This window comes from Pseudoliparis swirei, chromosome 18 (genome assembly GCF_029220125.1).
Source record: "Pseudoliparis swirei isolate HS2019 ecotype Mariana Trench chromosome 18, NWPU_hadal_v1, whole genome shotgun sequence".
Taxonomy (NCBI): domain Eukaryota; kingdom Metazoa; phylum Chordata; class Actinopteri; order Perciformes; family Liparidae; genus Pseudoliparis; species Pseudoliparis swirei.
In genome coordinates, this window is record NC_079405.1 from 9,764,425 (window position 1) to 9,786,177 (window position 21,753).

The window sequence follows — 21,753 nt, forward strand, 5'->3', positions numbered from 1 at the left end:
TCTGGAAATGTACTTTTATCAAAAGGTTTCTCAAACACTGTATTGAATTTGTTTGCATGTGTATTTATTTAGTTGAGTATGCAGGTTTGTTAATGCTTCTATGAATCGATCAACTTTTCTCACATTGTATTTATGTATGTGTGTGTATCTTACCTTGTAAAGCACTTTGCAATCTCTGGTTTTGATACATGCAACATAAATAAACGTAATTATTAACAATTGTATTATGTTTGACAGAGGAATGTCTAATATAAACTCACTGATATGAATGGAGTCAAAAAAGAAATGCCTCTCACAGGACACGAAGCGAGGATATACCCCATGACGGTGCTTTACGACAAGTGTACCTAATAAACTGGCAGCTGTGTGCATGTGACGGGGATGAAGAGGCTTGAAGACTCAGAATGACCCAAACACCAAAACAACCGTTTCTTCTTCTTTAAGCAAAACGAATTTGGTTTATGTAGAAACAAGCAATGTCTTGCAACTGGATTTCCCTCTTCTTCAAAAGAGTTAAAGCTCAAATAAAAAATGAATACCCATCCCATTGCACCCAGAAACACCACCTTCTGAAAATGTATGCAGATGTTACTGACAGAAAGCAAAAGGAAACCTGGGGGAAAGCTAACAAGGGAGATACAAGTGTACAGTATGTATATATATGTATATATATATATATATACACACATTCATAAATATACATACATATATATACATATACATATATATATACACACATATATATATATATACACACATACACATATATATATACATCTGAAACATATTTTATATATATTAAATCGTGTTATGGTTCAGTCTCTTTTACTGTCTGATTATCTTTTTTTCACAATTCCTGTTCTCCAAATCCTGTTATATAAACCAGAGTCGAAGCAAAACAAATGATTTAAGGAACAAACAAATGTGGGGGGGAAACTAAGCAGACAGACGTACTTAAAGCCACAGACGAAAGGCCTCCGCCCGACCCGATACCCCTCCCCCACGCCTCCGGCGGAGGGGTGAGCCAGCACGGACGAGGTGGAACGAGGTGGGACAGACCCGTCCAGCCGCACAGCGCAGTGAAACATAACTTACATATTAGCTCTTTTTTTTTTACACATACAGTCGTGATCAAGGCACAGGGATCTTCTACAAGTTATTTTTTTTTCTTCAATAAAGTAGTACAAAATAATACATTTTAGAGTCTGTACAAGAATAATAGTCAAGCAGTAAAATAAAGACAGACATATTTAAAGCCGGGAGGAGGACAGGAAGTGGGACTGGGAGAGGTGGGAGAATTAGACAAAAGGTGAGGGGGAGGACGTCGTGTGGAAAGGTCTGAGGAGGGCTGGAGCATGAGCGTGTGTGTGTGTGTGTGTCTGTGTCTGTGTGTGTGTGTTCCAGGTAAAAATGTTGCATCCAGTTGTGATAAGTCAGTTTTTCCCCATGCTTTCCTTTTTGTGTTGTGTTTTCCACATTAAATAAAATCTTATTTTCCATATGTTGAGTAGTTGTCAAATAGCAGCAGGGACAGGGGCGGCAAGAATGTATATGTATTTATTTATGTATGTATGTATATATGTGTGTGTGTGTAGGGAGTTTAAATGGTGCACAAAGGCAGATCAAACACAGTGTACACCAACATGGGGTAAAAACAAACAAAAACTTTAAAGTTGATTTGTGTTAATACAGGAATATAGAAATATATGTATATGTATATATACACATATATATATACACACACATAAATATATATATATATACATATGAATATATATATATACAAATATATATAAATATATACATACACACACATATATATATATACATATATTTATAAATAACTTGGTTTTTTTGCACTGCATGAAGTTCACTGGTATGCATGAATTCATGCATTTTATGGTATTTCTTTTTTAAACTTTTCTATATATTTTGTTGCTGTCCCTCCATTGGTTTCTTGAAGAGCAGGTCATAATCGAGTCACTAGTACGTCCACCGGCAGCCATTAGTCCATGAGTCCGTCTGTTCGGGGCAACAAAAAGACTCACAGCCCTCCTCGCTATCAGTTTGCCACCTTGCGTGTCCATTGTTTGCGTTTTCTCCTCCCGCTTCTAAGACGACAGTCTTCAGCACACAGCGAATAAACTTCTCTCTCTCAGAACACATTTAATTCAGCCTCGAACAACTGTTGAAAGCTGGAGGACTTAGTTTTAAAAAGTGTGTGTGTGTGTGTGTGATATGAGACATTAAAACTGATCTAAGCGATCTGAATCGCTGCATTTTGTGTGTACCTGCAAGTGTGCATGTGTGTGTTCATATATCTGAGAGAGAGACAGAGAGCTGAAAGGAGAGATAGTCTGCACTGAGGGATTCCAGTCTTGACCCTCTTTCCTGGCTCAAAATGCAGCCGAGTATAGCAGTCAGTCCTGGCTGATGCTTGACGAACACGTTGGTGTATCCTTAACTGTTTCCTTTAAAAGAAAAGAAAAACAAGTCTTTCCACTGTTATGATTTTCTGAACCGGGAGAAGTAGAGTTGTATCAGGATGGAGGGCCTCGGCCGTTTGGTGAAGTGGAGGGGGTGATTGGCTAACTGGTCTCGTGGGCAGGGGAGGAGAGAGGGGGGCTGGTAAGTAGGTGGGTAGATAAGTAAGACCGGACGCCGCCGCCCATCACAAGAGCTCGTACTGCCGTAGGTGCATCCTCTGTATGATGTCGCGACAGTCGTGGAAGACGCGGCGGATGTTTTCAGTGTCAACCGCGCAGGTGAAGTGGGGGTAACAGTAATGCCGCCCGTCCCCGCTGGCTGTACTGATCCTCTGAAGAAGACACAAGAGGACAGGGAAGTTAGTGTAGACCCGAAGAACTGTTTGAAGCTGTGATGTCTTTGTACTTTGGACTTTCCGTCCAACTGCCGTTGTTGCCGCTTCGGTTAAAATAACATTCAGTTCACGAATCACCACTGAGTTATACAGTTTTATATACAGGGATATAGATGGAAACATTTACATTTATTTACTGGGAAAAAAAGTAAAAATTGGATAAAATGACTTGTGGATGAAATACGGTATGCACTATGAATAATGGACAAAATATTGATGAAGAGATTAAAATAGAAATGAGAAACAGCATGTTTCATATTATCTTGGAAACCATACCGACAGTAAACCTAACATCTTCTCTTACTTTGTCAATTTAAATGCTTTTTTGAAAAAGTCAAAAAGAGGAATGAAAACGAGTGGAGGAGTAGAACCACATCCATGTAAACCAAGTGGACGAGGATGAAACGAATAGAACTCAACCGCAAACTGTCAGAACTGGTCTTTACCTTATGTTACTACATTGTTCTGTGCATTAAACAGGTACAATTATGAAGATAATATGAAACATAAGTGGTCAAACTGGAGCTTTGTACATACCAGAAACTCATCCCGAATGAAGTACTTTGCCCTTGTGACTCGGGGATCTTCCCCCGGCTCTGGTATCGCTGTTGAAGAGGAAGAAATACGGTCACAATAAAGTCATTTATAGGAGCTTCAACTGGTAAATCTAGGAGGATGATAATTACTTCATGAAACCTTATCACTGACATTATTTGTCGTGGCTGTTTTTGCAGAGCAGTTAGCCATAATATTATACTTATTGGTTAAGATAGAGCCAAGTGTTGTTTAATCCTGAGTATATTTCGAACCAAATTGTTGTATTCTCACGCAACGTGGCGTCAGTATAAGCACAGAAAAAATGGTGTTGTTGTGTATTACATCTGTGCCAATCGCTCACCATCATCAGGTGTAGTGTAGCGTGCAAAATCCGGGAAATAGTCCTCAATTTTAGATTTCTCTGCCAACACCTTCTCAGCAAGCAGATCCTGTTTGTTCAGGAAGAGGATTACGGAAATGGTCCGTAGCCACCTGTGGAGGGAAGTGGAGACGCAGTTCAGCTTGTTTTGACTTTTGTTTAGGAAGGAACCAAAAAGCGTGACAGATGCTGGAGAGTCCTCGCTTTTACAGTGGCATTGTGTTTCACTTGGCTGAAGGACAAGAGCTGCTGCCATAAACAGTCTAAAGGCTCCAACAGGGAACGAAGACATACGCCACGCATCCTGTTTGTAAACGGTACCTTTTGCATCAGTTTTCGGTTTGTTTGTCTGTTCGTCAGCAGAATAACGGAAAGATGACTGGCCCGAGTGCCTTTTCTAGTTTAAAGGGTTCCTCATATTGTTTTCTTTTAGTGAAAAACCTTTGGTAAATAGCACTTAAGTGAGACTGTGGTGTTAAGGTGCACACTTAAACTGAAAATAAATGTCTCAATGTGTGACTAAAGAAATTGACTTTTTAACGGGGGGCAAATGAACCGCCATTAGAAGATATCAGTGGTAGAGAAAAAGAGTTTCAAGACAACAAGACATTAAATACTCTTTACTATGTTACAAATAGACAACATAGAATTAAAATTGGTTAAAAAGAAGAGAGAAAAGGAAGATTTTTAAAAAAGCACGGTATGGCCAAAAACACACGTCCCATGACACCACTAACACATGTAAGAGGTGTTTTTTAGATTTAATATAAAAATGCATTTTTGTTATTATTGTCTGACATCCACCGCAAAAAAACAAAACCCTGACGAATCTCACCGGTTGTTCCAAATGTTCTTGAACAGGTTGAGGGCTTCCTGTAGTCGGTTGGTCTGATTGTCTTCTCGGATCACCATGTTGTAGCTGCTACTCGCCACCACGAAGATGATGGCTGTCACATCTGTGTCACACGCACCAAGACATCAAAGGCTACGATTAACTATCCAACACTCCTGACTAGCTTCAGATTTAGAAACACACAAAGACATGAATCTGGTAAAAATAGACACAATATATATATGTATATTTTTTTTAAAGAACGAGTCACTGATCATCTTTGAGGAATGTATAAATAGTTTCATCAGTACAATAAAGTAGTTCAAGCTACAAAAATCCTACCGTTAAAACACTGGATCCATTTTCGACGTTCATCCCTCTGACCGCCGACATCGAACATGCTGTGAGACGTGAGACAGAGGAAGTTTAAAGTTTAGTTTGCGATGTAAAGAGAATGAGACGTGAATCACATGACACTGTGTATAGTGATGAGAACAAGACCTTCGCAATCAAATCAAAGTTAAACATTTTAGGGGAAAAACATTAACTCATGGGGTTTATTATTCAATCACACATCGTTGTTTTTCTCACCAGACAATAAGATCAATACACTTTGTGGTAACTCACTGGAAATTGACTTTGTCTATTTGAAATCGTGTCTCAAAGATCCCAGATGTCAGAACTCTGCACCTCAACAGGTCCTGAAGAACAGAGACAGAACAGGACAGCGTTAGATGTTTAAGATAAACACAGAAGAGGATACAGGCAGAGGAGATGTAGAGGAAGATTGTGTTCTTATATATAATTATGTTATATAAAGTAGTGATTTAGGACAGTCAATAGGACATTTTCAGATTATTACCTTTGCATTCTGAGAATGCAGAAGGTTATGTTTTGATCGCTGTGTATTTATTTATTTATTTGTATGTGTGTGTGCGTATATTCTAACTCAAAAAAAAAAGTATTAAACCGAATCGCATGGAATTTAGTGGGATGATTGGTTATTATCCGGGGACCATTTGATTAGATTTTAGGATCGATCGGGTCAAAGTCATGAAAAGGTACCAAATAAGTGGCTGCGGCGAAGGTATGCGCTCTACCGAGTGCCCGTTCTAGTTGATGCATGTCTCAGTGTGACCATGAACCAAAATGCACAGCTAAATTATTATTAAATTCAGCCATGATTAATTGTACTTATACATATTTGCTCTTCGTAATGTGACGTATCAAATAAAAGTCTTATGTGACATTTATCTGACACTACACGTGTTTGTGTGTTGACCGTCTCACCTGATCCGTGGGCGTGTAGTCATTCTGCCTGACCACGTCGATCCTGTCTAAGAAGCTGCAAAATAGACAGAAAAACACAGCCAGTTAGATCACATAATAATCACCTTTTAAACCTAATAATATTAAACATACATAACAACAGAGTAAAACACATCAATATTTCCACTGGCCAAATGCAACTTTGCAATACATTTCTCAGTAGTGGATGAAACTACAGAGACCATTTTCAAAAGCTTACCATACAGACTAACTTATTATCACACACCGGTACATCAGTGCGAGCACAAGAAAGATGGAGGACGACAGACCCCGAGCGGCCACCAGGGGGCTTTTTTATTTATTCACAGTGAGATGAGTCCTAGTCACCAGCAGCCGTTTGCTCTGTCAGACCAGAGGAGCCTCGTCAATGGAGCTGCTGTAGTAATGCAAGCACAGGAGGAGAGGTGTGCGTGTGCGTGTGCGTGGACATCGATGTGTATGGGCGTGGGCGGGAATGCAGGCCTACGGTGGCATCAGATTCGCAGAGCGCCTACAGAAATGAATGTTAATTGTTTTCCGATGAACTGGCACACATAACTGCTGCGTTTCAAGGTGTGTGAGCCGCCCTGATGCTTTCATGATGACTGTATCGGGGTCACCTGCTGGACGTGTCTGCTGCTACGAGTCAGCACTCAAAACAGGCCAAAAGAAAGACACTTGTACATCTGTTCAGGAAACGCAACAACACTCCTCTCTCATGTATCCCACGCTGAAGAAGAAGAGTCTGTGTTCATCCGACTGACTACACCTCCCACCTTATGTACAACATGTGAGAACTGAGAGTTTTAAATGTCCTCGGTGTCCCGACAGGAGCTGCACTGACAGGTGTTTGGTGATTATCTTCAAGCTTAAGCAGCTCCTCTCATATGTGTCCCACAAGCCTGCAGCCATCGGACACCAGGACTGCTGCTTTTATGCACAACAATCCTCTGAAGGGTGAAGCAACAACACGTCAGCTGTGAATCCTCCACAGAAGCACTCACAAGGCATCCACCAATACGTCTTATAGATTAATATCACCCGGTTGCATTTAAGCCGTTAACATTCTTCTATCATTGATTGTCTCCCGTTTAGACATTTGTAAACATTTACAGAGAAAAGCACCCGCAAAGACACTGAATTAAGTTTGCTAGTGGTGATGAACTTTTGCCATATGAAGCCACAAAATACAAAACAGTTAGACAACACATTTGCAAAGTACAGCATTAGGGCATAGAACATTAACATTATTAAAAACAATAAACAAGTATTATTGTTATCTGTAAACTGTCTGACTGCATGTTCAGTACCAATATGATCAAAAGTCATTTCTCAATTCAGTTTGGGGATAGGCAAGGACATCATTTCCTGTGAGGTAGAAATATGTTTCACACGCATTTATTTAACAATTCCCTTTTCTTACTTAAAGAAGCACTTATTAATCAACCATAGCCTGATGAAATGCAGCATTACTAAAACTCTCTTTGGGTTGCGACGCACTTAAAGTGATAGGAAAGCAGAAAGAAACATCCTATTTTTGCAAAACACTATATATTTTTTTACAATTGCCTTTAATATTTGCTTTATTTTTTAAAGAAAGGTTTCCTGCAATGTCTTAGAGCAGAGGTGTGCCACCTCGTTTGAAATACAGACCACCCCTATGAATGTCAGAAAACAATTAAAAATGTTATGAAATGTAATATTGCATTTCCAAACTGAGGCGATAATTTACACAGAAAAGGACACATATACATATTTAATGAGAGAGGGGATTTGTCACATGGTCAACTGATGACTAAAGTGACAACGAGATAAGATGCGTCAGGGCCGCGCTTACCAACTCCACTTAGTTTCCTGTAAGCCTGCTAAAGTGGACAAAAGAAGGACTCCCCCACCCCGTTTGATTCTTGAACAGCCGTCTGTTCGCCTGCCCAGACGCTAGTAGCTGCCTCTCAGGCCCAAAGGCATGCAACCCCCTCTGAGATAACTAGGAATGTGGCAGGCAGGGGTGAAATGTGACAGGAGGGCTGCAGGTAACACTGAGAGGAACAGGGGCCCGGGCCTGCGGATGCTACAGCCAGCACTGGACGGACGGCCGGACGCACAGACAAAGGAACAACGAGAAGAAGAAAAAAGAGACACAGTGAGGAAGAAGAGAGCGTCAGTATGAGACTGGAACAGAAACAGAAGAGGACACACAGTTTGGGGAAACAAAGAGACGCCCACGTGCATATTTCTGCACAAATGCACACAGATATTCATATAAAACACACACTGGGGCGATTAAGCAGCCGAGCAGTCTGGCACCGGCGACTCTCTGCAGGGGCCGAGCGGCTCGGCTGTTCCCACACCACAGCGCCTCTGTGGAGTCCTCAGTGGACCACTCTTCAGCCCGTGGCAGCCCCCCTTGATCCACCTCAGAATCCGCGAACTTCACCCACCTCCAACATCCCCGTGCTGAGCTCCCAAACACATGAATAACCTTTACAGCCAAATCTTTAAATCTTTAACGACGCCAATCTCGTGTTTATCTGCAGCTCTGGTCTGAGGCGGCGACACGCCCAGGGCAAACACACGGCTACATTTTTAGCAGTTCTTCCCTATTAATAGGAGTAGCGCCAATAATAACCGTGCCTAGTAAGTTGAACTAAATAATAGTGGCTGCCCCAGTAACAGCTTGTCTGCGGTGTTATGAATAACCTGCCAGGGTTATTCTGGGGTGGCAGACAGGCCCAGTTAAACTCTGGATACACACACAGGACTCTCGTCTGGTGGGTGAAAATAACTCCAGTATTTACAAGAAAGGATAAAGTATATTCTTATCTTTTTTTTGCAGAATTTTCATTTGATACAGCCACATTTTTTTTGTAGGTTCAACAATTGTTTAATGTAGGCCAAACCAAAATGAACACATCATCTATGTACTTATTCATGTTATTTCATTGTTTATGTCAGCTACATGACATGTAATGTAAAAATGTTCTATTGCTTTAGATCCAGGCTTTTTAATTATTATGTTATGGTATAAAAAGCACTTTTTAATTATTATTTTATGGTATACAAAACACCAGTTAAGATTAGATGTTTTAAATAAATTTAACTCTATTTAACTCAATTCTGACAGATATCATTTACCAAAATGTACTTGTGCAATTCTCTTTTTATTAATTTAATATGTAAATCTTCTTCCTAAAATAGCGGTTCTCAAACTATTTCTCCCACAAGCAACATGTTTAAAGTATGCAGCACTCGGAAACTCAAAATCAGAATTGCTTTGACTTTTTTTATCAACAATCAAAACTCAATCAAACAGAGATTTGTTCATGCCGGAGGACTTCAGAGGCATCAACAGCAGCGCTGACAACTCTCCATCCTATAATGCATGAATTCATATGGTTAAAGTGGCAGTATTAAAACAAAGGATTAACCAGATTATGAGTTGTATACATCTTCGGCTCGACACAGGATTAGGCTACTCTGAGCCGGACAACAGCGCTGACTCGCCTGGCCTCCATGTAAACAGCTGCACGGGAAATAGGCTGAACTATTAGCTTAATGAATAAGATAACATCAGCAGCTTTCATGGGAGTGTTTGACGATACCGATTTAATAATTTAAAATTCACCTCATGTGAAAATATCAAAAGTTTTTGGCATTTTTAACAGGGTTAATTATGAAACATGCAATAATAACAATTATTATTATTTATTATAACGTCCTCTTTTATTAAGAACATCTGGGGACCTTTGTCCTGCATCTGAGAAACTCAGCGGTTAATAATGTCGCTAAAATGTGCCTCCTTCCACAGCTGCCAAATTCCATTTGTTTCCCAGATTTAAAAAAGTTCAACGAGCTATTTTCATATTTAATTCATGTCAATAAAAAGAAATAGGAAAAAAGCTAAAAATAAACTCAACTAAGGCTTGTTCATTAACAAATAAAACAAAAGTATTACTTCTTTCAAACTGAACATAAAATTGGCTCAAAAGCTGAGCACAAAAAATGCAATTGTTTAATGTAACATACATAAAAAGGGAGGACAGTTGTTTTTTTTAAATAGCAGAAATATAGACCCTCTTTATATATATCTATGAGTCAGAGATAAACTAAAAGTAGTTTACTAATAATGTCACTAATAACTATAAGTATACTTAATATGGAGTTAAAATGTGGGCACTTAACACATATATTTCATACAACCCTTGTTAAGACTCTAAATCTTTCTCATAAAAAAGTTCATCCAAATGCACCGTTATCGTTAAGTATTCGGGCTAAATTGCGCATCTTGGAAATTTAAAGTAAATATCCATTTAAAGCAAACACTTGACTTTAAAAACATTTGATTGTGTCCTGCAGGACCCTGAAATCGGAGTCTGAGTCTGCACAAGAAACCTGAAGCTTCACAAGTCCCCGATACACCAAGTCAGAAAAATCTGAAAATGGCCTCGGCGCTTCCTCAAAAAGGGGAAAAGATCACGCACGGCCCGCCGAGCGGCGCGACGCCGTTCTGAGGCTTTTCTGTTCCTTTGTATGTTCACGCTTCACGTGGCGAGCCGCACGAACCAAAGGCTTCACCAACCGATCCCTAATCAAACACACATCCAGTAAGAGAGAGGGAGGGAGGGGGAAGGAGGAAAGAAAAGAGAGAGGAGGCTGTGTCTGACATTACAGCACTGCTCCAAAAATAGCTCCCTGGCCTCCAGCTTGGTTGTCATGGCGACAGAACCACAGGCGCTATAAATAGACGATTGGCTCCAAATCTTGTGCGACTGGAGTGAGGCCAGAAAGAGGGAGAGACAGACGGGGGAGAAAGGACAAGAAGGAAAGAACAAATGACGGGTAGAAGAGAGAAAAGGGAAAGAAAGAATGATAGAAGAGGGGGAGAGAAACAAAGACATACAGAGAGAGAGATATGCAGAGAATGAAGTGGGTTAGAGAGAGTAGTGCACAAAAGAAAAAAAAGAACAAAGAACAAATAAATAAGTTAAGAAAGGGAATGGAAAAAATAAAAAATTAAAAGATAGAACTATACTTAATGAAAGAAAATTCGGAAATAAAGACAAACATATGAAAGAGGAACAAAAAGAGACTGAAAGAAAGAAGCCAAAAAACAGATCAGAAAGAGAAAAAATAAGTTAGGAAGCACCAAGAAACAAGAAGTCGGAAAGACACAAAATAAGGGAAGAATATATCAAAAGAAGAGAAAAAGACAAATTAAGAACTAACACAAAATCTACAGGACTAAGATAAATGTTGGAAAGAAATGAAAACTGAATAAAACAGAGATGCAGAGAGACAGAAAGACTCAAAGTAAGAGCAGGGTATTATGAAACTAAATATTTACAAAAGAAGCCTACACAAGACCATAGGAAAAGAACAGAAAGGTGCAAAGCTATACTGGGATACTGGGAACATTGGCCTGTTAAACAGCAGCTGCACACTGGGAGCGGCACAATCACTGAACACACAGACGTCTGACTCACCTTTAACACTTCAGAGGTGAACCAGACTCACATGACGGCACGCTTAACATCTGTTGCTTTAAACACATCTAAACATACTCAGAATCACACCACGCTCAAAATAGACACTATACACACACACAAAATCCCCCCAACACATAAAAAACACACACACTTCATACATCCTCGCGATGAGTCAGAGAATCAATCCAAGACATTTGATGTACCTGTAGAAACTACACATCACACACAGAGGTAGAGAGAGAGACATACAGAGAGAGAGAGAGGGGGGGGGGGAGAGAGAAAGAAGAGGGAGGATGTAAGAGAAGTAAATCACGGGGACTCAGATGACGGTATATTATCGCTGGGAGAAGATTTCAGAGAGTTGAGGGATAACAGCGGGCTGGTATCTCGGCCAGGCGACACGTAACCCAAACAGACTCAGATATGGAACATATACGCGGACGTTCAGTCACGTGCCTCCTCCCCTATTACAATATACACACTTCTCTAATTTCTCTAAACACCTGGTTAGGGGGAGTTCTGCCTTCCTTTATGCATTAATCTACTAATTCTAGATACGGTGGGTTTAAAGTCTTAAATCTCCAGAGAAAAGCCACAGCTCATGTCCCAATGCAGAGTTAGTACCCGGCCGAAAACTGATGGTTCTTTGTGTTGTCAAAGAACTGTTGAATCCATAAAATGCCACAAAATAGAGCAGATTATAATATGTTTCCAGAGCCCACCTTGAAGTCTTTAAAACGACAGTTCAGCCCAAAAACAAACATGTGTTTCTTTCTTTTTCTATCCGAGCAGGTAACTAACTAACCAGTTAACTAGATGTTTATTAGTTTTAATATTTATGATATGCCTGTAGTCTGAAGACGCCTGAGCAACGGGGCAAACATGTGTTGATCATACAGCTAGAGATGCACCGATAAAGAGGCTCATATCGGTCTGATGCCGACTAAAAAAAGGTGGATCGGTATCTGAGACCATGAACCAACTTCCATCCACTAACTCGCTGCTCTCGTTGCCAGTAAAGCGTCTCCGTTTCAACGACGTTGGGATGAAAAGCGACGCGGCGTCGTCCTGTCTGGACATGCAGTGACGTCATTAAACCAAGAGTAGACGATCGGAGTCAGGAAAGCAACTAACCAACAAACTAACGTTTTCATTCAAAATGAGGGAAGCGGTGTTGAAGTCCGGCCTGATGTTGCCTCTCACATGACAGAACGATCCCATTCACACAGTGAGAATAACGGCTTATTGAACACAATCAGATCATAACTCAGTATCGGCTGAAACTCAAAGCCAGCTGCCGGTATTGGGAATAAGAAAAGTGGAATTGGTGCAATCATTCACACAATGTTTCTGTTCATAAAATGTGAGATAGTTTGGATTAAAAAAAGTAATATCTGACTCTGAGCAGAGGAATACAAAATAAAATGTTCCACCTCAATGTGACGGCTATCCCCCGTACGAGGGGTCACCGGCTACTTACCCGAAACACCTTGAATTACGGAAGCCATCTCGTTCACCATTGCATTGTGGGTGCAACTTTTTTTGCCGTGTCAAATCGCTTTCTAGAGCACAACATGTTTCTAAATCTCTTCATTTTGCTCTAGAAGTGCACCAGATTGATACATTTAACTTTAATATGTACATAATCTCCTCACGGGGGAAGCTTGACTCCGAGCACCCGAGACCGTCCGAGGTCCGTCCACCACAGTCTAACCAAACCCAGTGGGAAGCACTTATATAAACTGCAATATAAACGGATCTTCATAGTAAAAGAGCAGCTTTACCGGTCATGATTGAAAAGTTCTATAATGCGAGAAATGGCACTTACATGTGTGAATGAACTGAAGAATTTCCTTCCACACCTCCACGTGTCTGTCACTAATTCTGCGTCCCCCACTTTAAAGTATCACAAGGCGCCCGAGGAGCTATTTATCAATCTAGATTGTTTACGTCTCGCTCCGCCAGCAGGACGAGTGGATTCACACTTCCCTCTGCGCAGTTGGCGATTGTCGTTCAGGAGAAAAAACAGTAGTTCCCATGAAACTGCTCGCAAACAGGTCTGTGGCTTATCTGAATTAACTGGGTCATGATTTCTGAGAAGAGACATTGCTGTTGAGTTTTTTTTTCTAAATGTATTTTTGGCGCTTTGAGCACCACAAGCCGAGCGCCATCTAGTTCCATTTTATTTAAGAGAAGACAGCAGTATTTTGTGAGCACTGTTTTATTTACTTGGTTTATGTATTTGGGTCCAAATAAAATTAGACAAACGTGCAGCAAATTATCCCATTTGAGAAGCTGGAACCAATTATTATAGGCTTTTTTGCTTCATAAATTTCTTTATGACTAATCAACAGTATGGTTGAGCAATAGAGTTTAATGATACTGTATACCATTTGTTATAAAATGATTGAATATAGCCTTAAATCTTAATAAATCCAAGTAAGGCGGACCAGTTATCTACTAGAAGGCCATTAAAAATGCTAATGAAGACCACTTCTTCATTATATTAAATTACATTACATGTCATTTAGCAGTCGATTTATCCAAAGCGACATTTCTTCAAGAAAGTCTACAAAAAACTACAAAAGTACCATAAGTAAGTGCCATTTAAGTGCCACTGACGTGCTAATCTATTTTTTAATCCACAGATATTCGGAAAAGATGTTTCAGTGTTCGCCGGAAGATGTAGAGACTTTCTGCTGTCCTGATGTCAGTGGGGAGCTCATTCCACCAATGAGGAGCCAGGACAGCAAACAGTCTGGATTTCATAAAATCAAATGAGAAAAATGTCCTTATACCTTGAATATGAAACGGATGCGCTGGATATCACACAGAATACTTGTTACCGCATCGTCAAGAGCATATCACAAGTGAAGAGTTCAAAAGGCCAACAGGGTGATCTGCACCCAGCCTGGCAACCTCACGGTGACAACAAGAGTCTAGGGAGTTGGAACTACTCTCAGAAATGAAAAGATTTACGATCAGGGGAATATTCCTCTGACGTGAGGATGAATGAAGCAGCAGAAACTCGACTAACAGGTCTCCTCTTCCGAGACAAAACAAACCCTTTCGCCGGCGTCCTGTTCAGGGACACGTGCACTTTGTTTGGACATGTCACCAAGGACGACAACATCCTTGCAAACAAAGCGTGCGACCATATAAAGTGTTAGGAAGTGTTGATAAAAAAAACATCATATAGGAGCATGACAGAGCACAATCCCAGCCAGGGAAGCGTCAGCGTCCTCCATCTCATCGCCACAAAGACAGCAAAGCATCACTTCCCCGTCAACTTCTTTTTCCCTGGATATGTTTTATCATGACACGAATCCGATGATATTGTTTGTGTCGTTTTTGTTTTTGTAAAACGGGAGTAGCGGGGGTGGTCCTGACATTTTCCCACACTGGTCCAAGGTTGACATTTTAAATTGAATGCAAACAATCTCCATCAATAATGCTGAAGTTGTCTCTCTCCAAACACACTCGCTCATTTTTTCTCCTTCTGCAGCCGGCCAGGGTTAAAAATAGCTCTCCCCTCTCTCTTTCTCTGCTTCTCCGTTTACATAAGCACACAGACGGGGGAGGGGAGCACTTCCGGTCTGGCCACCCGGCCCAGCATCTGATCCATAACACTGGGGCTGCTGGGTGTGGAGAAGAGAGGAGAGGAGAGGAGATGAGGACAGGGGGTCCCGCAATACAGGGAAGCCCTCTTTCTATTTTAATCTGTCTCTATAATAGTTTTTCTCCTCCGTCGTTCTCTGTCCAGAATCACATTTCAAAGGAAGGTAGGAGGGCTTTGCGTCTATCATTTTGCTGAGAGCCTCCAGTGACACCTCCCCGCAAAAAAAAGCATCCACTACGACACACTTAAGCGACTTAACACATGTCAGGCATGCAGCTTAAGTGATGAGGACACGGACATCCAGGTACTTGTTCGTATCTCACATTTTATTACACTGCCTTTATTTGAGAGCAACAGCTAATAGTTTGTTTTAAAGTGGTAACGTATACAAACGTAAACACACAATAGGCAATGTTTAAAATGCATTATATTGTTAACTAGAGACCATCTAGTGATGGGATCCCACCGGCCACCAAATCCAGCCAGTTAATAGAGTGATTTCTAAGCTGTACTTCTCAGGTGGTTTTATTTCATAATTTTTTTATTTGATTTAAATCCAATATTTCACCAAAAAAGCAAATACTAGAGAAAGGTCCAAGATAAGAAATAAAAATGTATGAGGCGGAGCTTTGTTTGTCCTCTTTTTCCCACCTTCATTAATCATCTCACGACCACACAGATTTATCTTTGGAGGGCCCTTAGGTTGGAAACAACTCGGCTAAACTTCCTGACATCAGTATTATATCCTGTATGTCACTCACAGGGGAAATTTTTCTGCAGAATAATTACTTTTACTTGTAATTCTTTAAGTATGTTTTGCTGGTTTATTTACCTTATACATGCTCCCTTTGGGCAATATTATCAGGAAACACTCCATAAACTTTCATTGTTATGCAGATGATACTCAATTATACCTTTTGATCAAACCAGAGGAGACCAACCAACTCAGTAAAATGTAAGCATGTCTTAAAAACATAAAAACATGGATGACCTGCAACTTCTTGATGTTAAACTCAGACAAAACTGAAGTTATTTTACTCGGCCCTGAGCGCCTCAGAGATCAATTATCTGGTGATGTGGTTTCTGTAGACGGCATTGCCCTGGCATCCAACACCACTGTAAAGAATCTTGGCGTTATCTTTGATCAGGACTTGTCCTTTAACTCCACGTGAAGCAAATCTCAAGGACTGCATTCTTTCATTTACGTAATATTTCAAAAATCTGACACATCTTTTCTCAAAAAGATGCAAAAAAATTGGTCCACGCGTTCGTTACTTCGAGACTGGATTACTGCAACTCCTTATTATCAGGCTACTCTAATAAGTCTCTTAGGTCCCTCCAGTTGATCCAGAATGCTGCAGCTCGTGTTCTCACTACAACTAAGAAAAGAGATCACATCACTCCTGCACTAGCTGGTCTGCACTGGCTCCCTGTAAAATCAAGAATCACTTTTAAAATGATTCTCTTAACCTACAAAGCCTTGATTGGTGATGCTCCATCATATCTTAAGGAGCTTGTAGTACCATATTACCCCACTAGAGAGCTGCGGGGCTACTTGTAGTTCCTAGAGTCTTCAAAAGTAGGATGGGATCCAGAGCCTTTAGTCATCAAGCTCCTCTTTTATGGAACCAGCTTCCACCTTCAGTCCGGGAGGCAGACACAGTCACCTCATTTAAGAGTAGACTCAAGACTTTCCTTTTTGACAGTCTTGTAGTTCGGGCTGAATCAGGTTCACCTGGTCCAGCCCCTAGATCTGCTGCTATAGGCTGATAGGCCGCTGGGGGATGTTTAGGATACACTGAGCACCTCTCTCCTCTTTTCTCCCTCCTTGTGGATGAATTTCCATCTCTCAATCACACGTTACTAACTCTGCTTTCTCCCCGGAGTCCTTTTGACTTCACGTCTCATGGAGTCATCGGACCCTATGAGACGGCATAGATCCTATCTGCCTGATGGATCATCGAGGTCTGGGTCGTGGAATATGCCTACTACCAACTATTCATACACTTTGTTATATTCATTGATTGTGTTGTTACTGTGTTTTAATTTATGCATAATGATTCCTTCTGTCCACATGACATCTATTGCACCTGTCCATCCTGGAGAGGGATCCTCCTCTGTTGCTCTCCTGAAGGTTTCTTCCCATTTTTCTTCGTGAAGGGTTATTTGGGAGTTTTTCCTGATCCGATGTGAGGTTTTGGGACCGGGATGTCTATGTGTACAGATTGTAAAGCACTCAGAGACAAATTTGTAATTTGTGAAAATGGGCTTTACAAATAAACTGAATTGAACTGAATTGGTTATTTCACTGAAGTAGGAGTTTGAATGCAGTACGTTTACTTGGAATGGATAATTGTACTTATGTAAAGGAGAATTCTTCTAATAGAAACTTTATTTATTCAACATGACATAACAGTGAAACTTTATTCAATGCTCAAAACAATCTGCAATCAAGATGAATGTCTGTATTGAACTTTAAGGGAGTCCAATGACACGTTTCTGCATTACAACGACTAGCTTATTCTCCATGATGCACCGGAACAGACGCACCGAGTCGGTAGCGCAGCATTCATTGACACCTCGTGAATCTCGACACTTTGCCCTCACAGTAAGCACAAGCCGAAACGACCAAACACCCCACAGTGCGATTGTGTGTGTGTGTGTGTGTGTGTGTGTGAGAGCTAAAGAGTCACCGAGAGAGAAAGGGGAAGTCCGTCTTCGGGTCGGCCTCCACTTAGAAATGTATGCGTGTTTGATTGTATGTGTGTGTGAAGGTGGAAAAAGGAAAGGGGCCTTACTACTGTGCGCAGTCGATGAGTTGATATTCGTTGGATCTTTCCCAGCAAGCCCGCACACCCTCGTCCTGCCAGAGTTTCTTTCCATGGTCATAAAACTCCTGGAAAGAAAGAAAGAAAGAGGGGTCTGGATCAACAGCATACCAGAAGTCGAAATAACTGCGAGTCGGACTCTTGTTTCAGGATCCCTGAAATAAAGACATGACATCAACGGAGAAGTGTGTGTGTATCAGTAAAACAAGAAATCAGATTAGGCAACTCTTATTATTCATGGTTTGTTTCTCTGAGTTCTTTTTCCAGAGACGAAGAGCTCCCTGAACACAACGCACAGCCCCCCTGTATCAGTCCTCCAAAATTACAGAAAATAATAAAACACTTGGCACAATGTCACTTAAATTGTTTGGGGGGGGGGGGGGGGAAGCAATGCAGGTTGCTTATTTTACATTACATTACATGTCATTTGGCTGACGCTTTTATCCAAAGCGACTAACAATACTGTTACATTCATTCACTGTAGACGCAGCTACAGGGAGCAACTCAGGGTTAAGTGACTTGCTCAAGGACACATCGACTAGGGCGGGGATTGAACCTCCAACCCCCTGATTGAAAGACGGACCTGCTACCCACTCACCCATAGTCACACTACGTTTGCGAATGAACTGAGCGACTCGCCTACAGCCCAGAGCGAGAAGACTTCAGTCTTACAGCGAGTTTAATTGTAGATGAACCAAAACGTAATCAATCTTAAATGTCAAGATGTTGTGCTTTTTTAAATATTTTTGTCTTTTTTACTTTTGGTCAGGGAAAAAAATCAAACATCTGAATGTGTCACCTTGAGCTGTGGTAAACTTTTAACAGGCATTTGTGTTTCTGATATTTCATGGAGAAACTGATTTATCAATAAAACAATAAAACAGGAAAGGAAAAGCGAAGAAGAAATCGTTTTATTGTTCATAATCAGACGTAAACTACACCGACTTCATACATCGGTGGATGGTAACGTAGGAACAAGTTGGTCTCATGGTGACATCCATGTTGCTGGCATGAGGCCGTATTTCCCAGTAAAGTCTTGATGGGTGAAAACGCTGAAGGACAGATGGACAGGCAGTGATACTGTCTGGCTTATTCTGTAGTTAAAGGCCGGCTTGGAGAGCATCAGCAGATGAGCGGCTCCCACAGAGACAGGAAGCAGAACAGTTTAGCGAGTTCATGGAGAAACGGAGAGCTTTGTACGGAGACAAGGCTCGGCTGTCACGACACGGGGGCCTATATCTGCACTGCGATCTGCAGCGGGTCACAAACAACGCGGTCAAGCACAAACACGCCATTATGAGCCGTAGAGCCACACTTTATGGCCTTTAAAAATGACTTGATGTCGCTGAGAGGAGGCAGGTTTTGCAGTTACAGCCGATGTGTAACTGACGAGCATGTTTAGGAAAATTAGATGTGATTGCTGAGGCGGATGTATAAGATGAGGTCCGTCTTTTTTTTTCTTTTCTTCTCCCACCACAATACAAAACTGTCAAACAAAAGCAAGTACTGATTTTATTTTATCTCAAAAGTAATTTGGGATGAAAAATACAAGAAGATAAAAAGAGTTTAATTTGCAGACAGAGTAATTTGCATAAAAATTGAGTTTATTTCTTAGAAAAAGAAAATAAATTCTTATTTGTGTTATCTTTTGTTGTCTTTTTGATTTTTTTCCACTCGAGAGTTAAAGTCAGATTGTAGTTAAAAATAGGAGGCCTTAATACCGATTGGAAAAAAAGTTTTCCATGTAATTTACAGACTCAAAGAAATTATCCAAAAAAAGAAACAGGCTAAAGTGCTTTTAATGAGCAACAACATGCATTTGTTGATCGCAGATTGAAGATTAAGAACAGATTGATGCTGTATTTTGTAAAAATCTGAAAGGTATATTTTTAATTTTGGAATATTTACAGTAAATAAAATGTACTTGAATAACTTGACTGCACTAAGAGCAAAGACGCTCAGGAGGGTACCATTTTCTTATCAAGGCGTGATCCATTTCATTATTTAAAAAATAAATGTTGAGGACGTTTTTTTATAATAACTAAAAAGGATTACTGATTAGAAACTAGGCTCAAAGGGAAATCAAGATGTTGGAGATTCAATCCAGGCCTTATGTTTATTCTACCTCCCGCTCTTCCTTCCTGGCTGAAGGCAGAGTCAACCAGTCCAAGTGGTTTCCAGTAGGCCCTAAGGCCAGGCGAGGGGGAGCGGGCTGAGGAGGAGGAGGAGGAGGAGGAGGAGGAGGAGGAGGCGGGTAGAGGAGATGGAGGAGAGGCTGTGCCCATTAAATAGTTTTCTACTGTATACTCTTTCCTGAACAACCACCTATTCACTTCAACGGGCTGGAAGCCGAACCTTTCGCTTCTGGGAACTGACGCTTCCTTAAACGTCACCTTAAGGAACCAGCTATCAACGTGCTGAATTCTACATTTAAAATAACAGCTGTCACGCTGCTTCAAGCCTCCGCAGCCCCACACATGAAAACCTCCATATCAGATGGGCTTGTTTTTCCCTCTGCAGTTGAATTTTAGTGACTGACCGGCAGCACCAGGGAAGGGTCAGCTTGAGAGAGACCCGTATTATAAATGTACCACGAAGTAACAGAGACAATGTCAGGAGACTTCCTTTTGCTTACACACAAATACACTTACTGCTGCTAAAAACAAATGCTGTAAAAAAACAACAGTGAAGACACGGCGTTCTTCTTCTTGTGTATGCAAACTTTCAACATTAGAAAACAGATCAAATGCAATTTAACAAATAGCTAATTTACTTACGAGTTGCATAGCTTCAAAGTTGGATTACTTAAAGCAACAAATCAGTCTTTAAATTTGGGGAAAATCTGCAATTGAACTTCCTTTGTACCATCATATCAAATTAAACAATCTAAATGTACTTTGCATGATTTTAAAAACACATTTCCCAGTAAATAAGTAAAATAATTATTTTTTAAACATTTAATCTTGATTAGATTTTTTTATTGGTTTTATTTCTTAGAATTTGGACTGCTAGTTATGTATATTTATTTAAATAAATAACCCCAAAATATAACATCTGAATGATATAAAACCCCAAAAAAGAAACAAGAAAATTACTGAAATTACGATTATCAATCACTATTTATGGTAAAGATTATTTTTGCCATGAATCAACTAATCAATTATTTGACTGATTAGTTTGAAAATTGTTTTGGTCTTATTAGCATGTTCGTCTCTTCGAGGCCGCCAGAGGCAGACTGCAGCTCGGGGGGGAATCCCTCTGAGCCTCTGTGTTTCTGGAGGACAGGTCCCTCAACACACATTTAGGGTTATTACACACAATTAGTGTTAATAGGCTGTGTGGATCTCTCAGGTGAGAGACGCATTCAATGTTCAGCCTCCCAAGCGGAGCACACCTGCTAATTGCTGAATCACAGCGAGAACACACCAGGTGGATTTATAACGGCTGCCATGTGAGGCACCGCACCAAATTGTTTCCAAATACTGCCTCTGGCAATGAGATGACACAACATCCACCTCCAGATGACGTTAGAAAAAGAAAAATAGTGCAGAAGTCAGAGCGTCAATAGATCCCGATGGTAAAGTGCAACTTACCGAAGGAAATTCAAAATCCTTCTGGATCATTTGATTGAGGACGTAATCGATGCGGCATTGGTTTGCAGGACAGGCTATCTGGCATTGCGGTGTGAGCGTCGTCATGGCAGCCACAATCGTCTGAATATGAGGGAACACGTTTCATAAAATATAAAGAGCTTAATTTCAATGTGCTACATTTTCATTTTTGAAGGAGCACTGCCAGAAGTTAATTACTCAATAGTTTAAAAACTATAAGTTAAGTTACCAGGTTTTAACCTTTTTATCACTTCCTTATCAAGCCCAAAACC

General features: G+C 40.6%; 1 protein-coding gene across 1 annotated transcript in view; it reads right to left on the reverse strand.

Moving 5' to 3' along the window:
• Nucleotides 1–423: 423 nt before the first annotated feature.
• Nucleotides 424–21,753, reverse strand: part of LOC130207774 (guanine nucleotide-binding protein G(s) subunit alpha-like) — a 28,100-nt gene continuing 6,770 nt past the window's right edge. The window contains exons 4-12 of the mRNA XM_056436466.1: nucleotides 21,464–21,583; nucleotides 17,841–17,938; nucleotides 5,920–5,974; nucleotides 5,257–5,330; nucleotides 4,972–5,030; nucleotides 4,633–4,753; nucleotides 3,780–3,910; nucleotides 3,419–3,486; nucleotides 424–2,818 (exon numbers count right to left, since the gene is read on the reverse strand). Coding sequence (XP_056292441.1) covers nucleotides 2,672–2,818; nucleotides 3,419–3,486; nucleotides 3,780–3,910; nucleotides 4,633–4,753; nucleotides 4,972–5,030; nucleotides 5,257–5,330; nucleotides 5,920–5,974; nucleotides 17,841–17,938; nucleotides 21,464–21,583 — 873 coding nt within the window. The 3' untranslated portion in view covers nucleotides 424–2,671. The remainder of the gene's footprint in view (nucleotides 2,819–3,418; nucleotides 3,487–3,779; nucleotides 3,911–4,632; nucleotides 4,754–4,971; nucleotides 5,031–5,256; nucleotides 5,331–5,919; nucleotides 5,975–17,840; nucleotides 17,939–21,463; nucleotides 21,584–21,753) is intronic.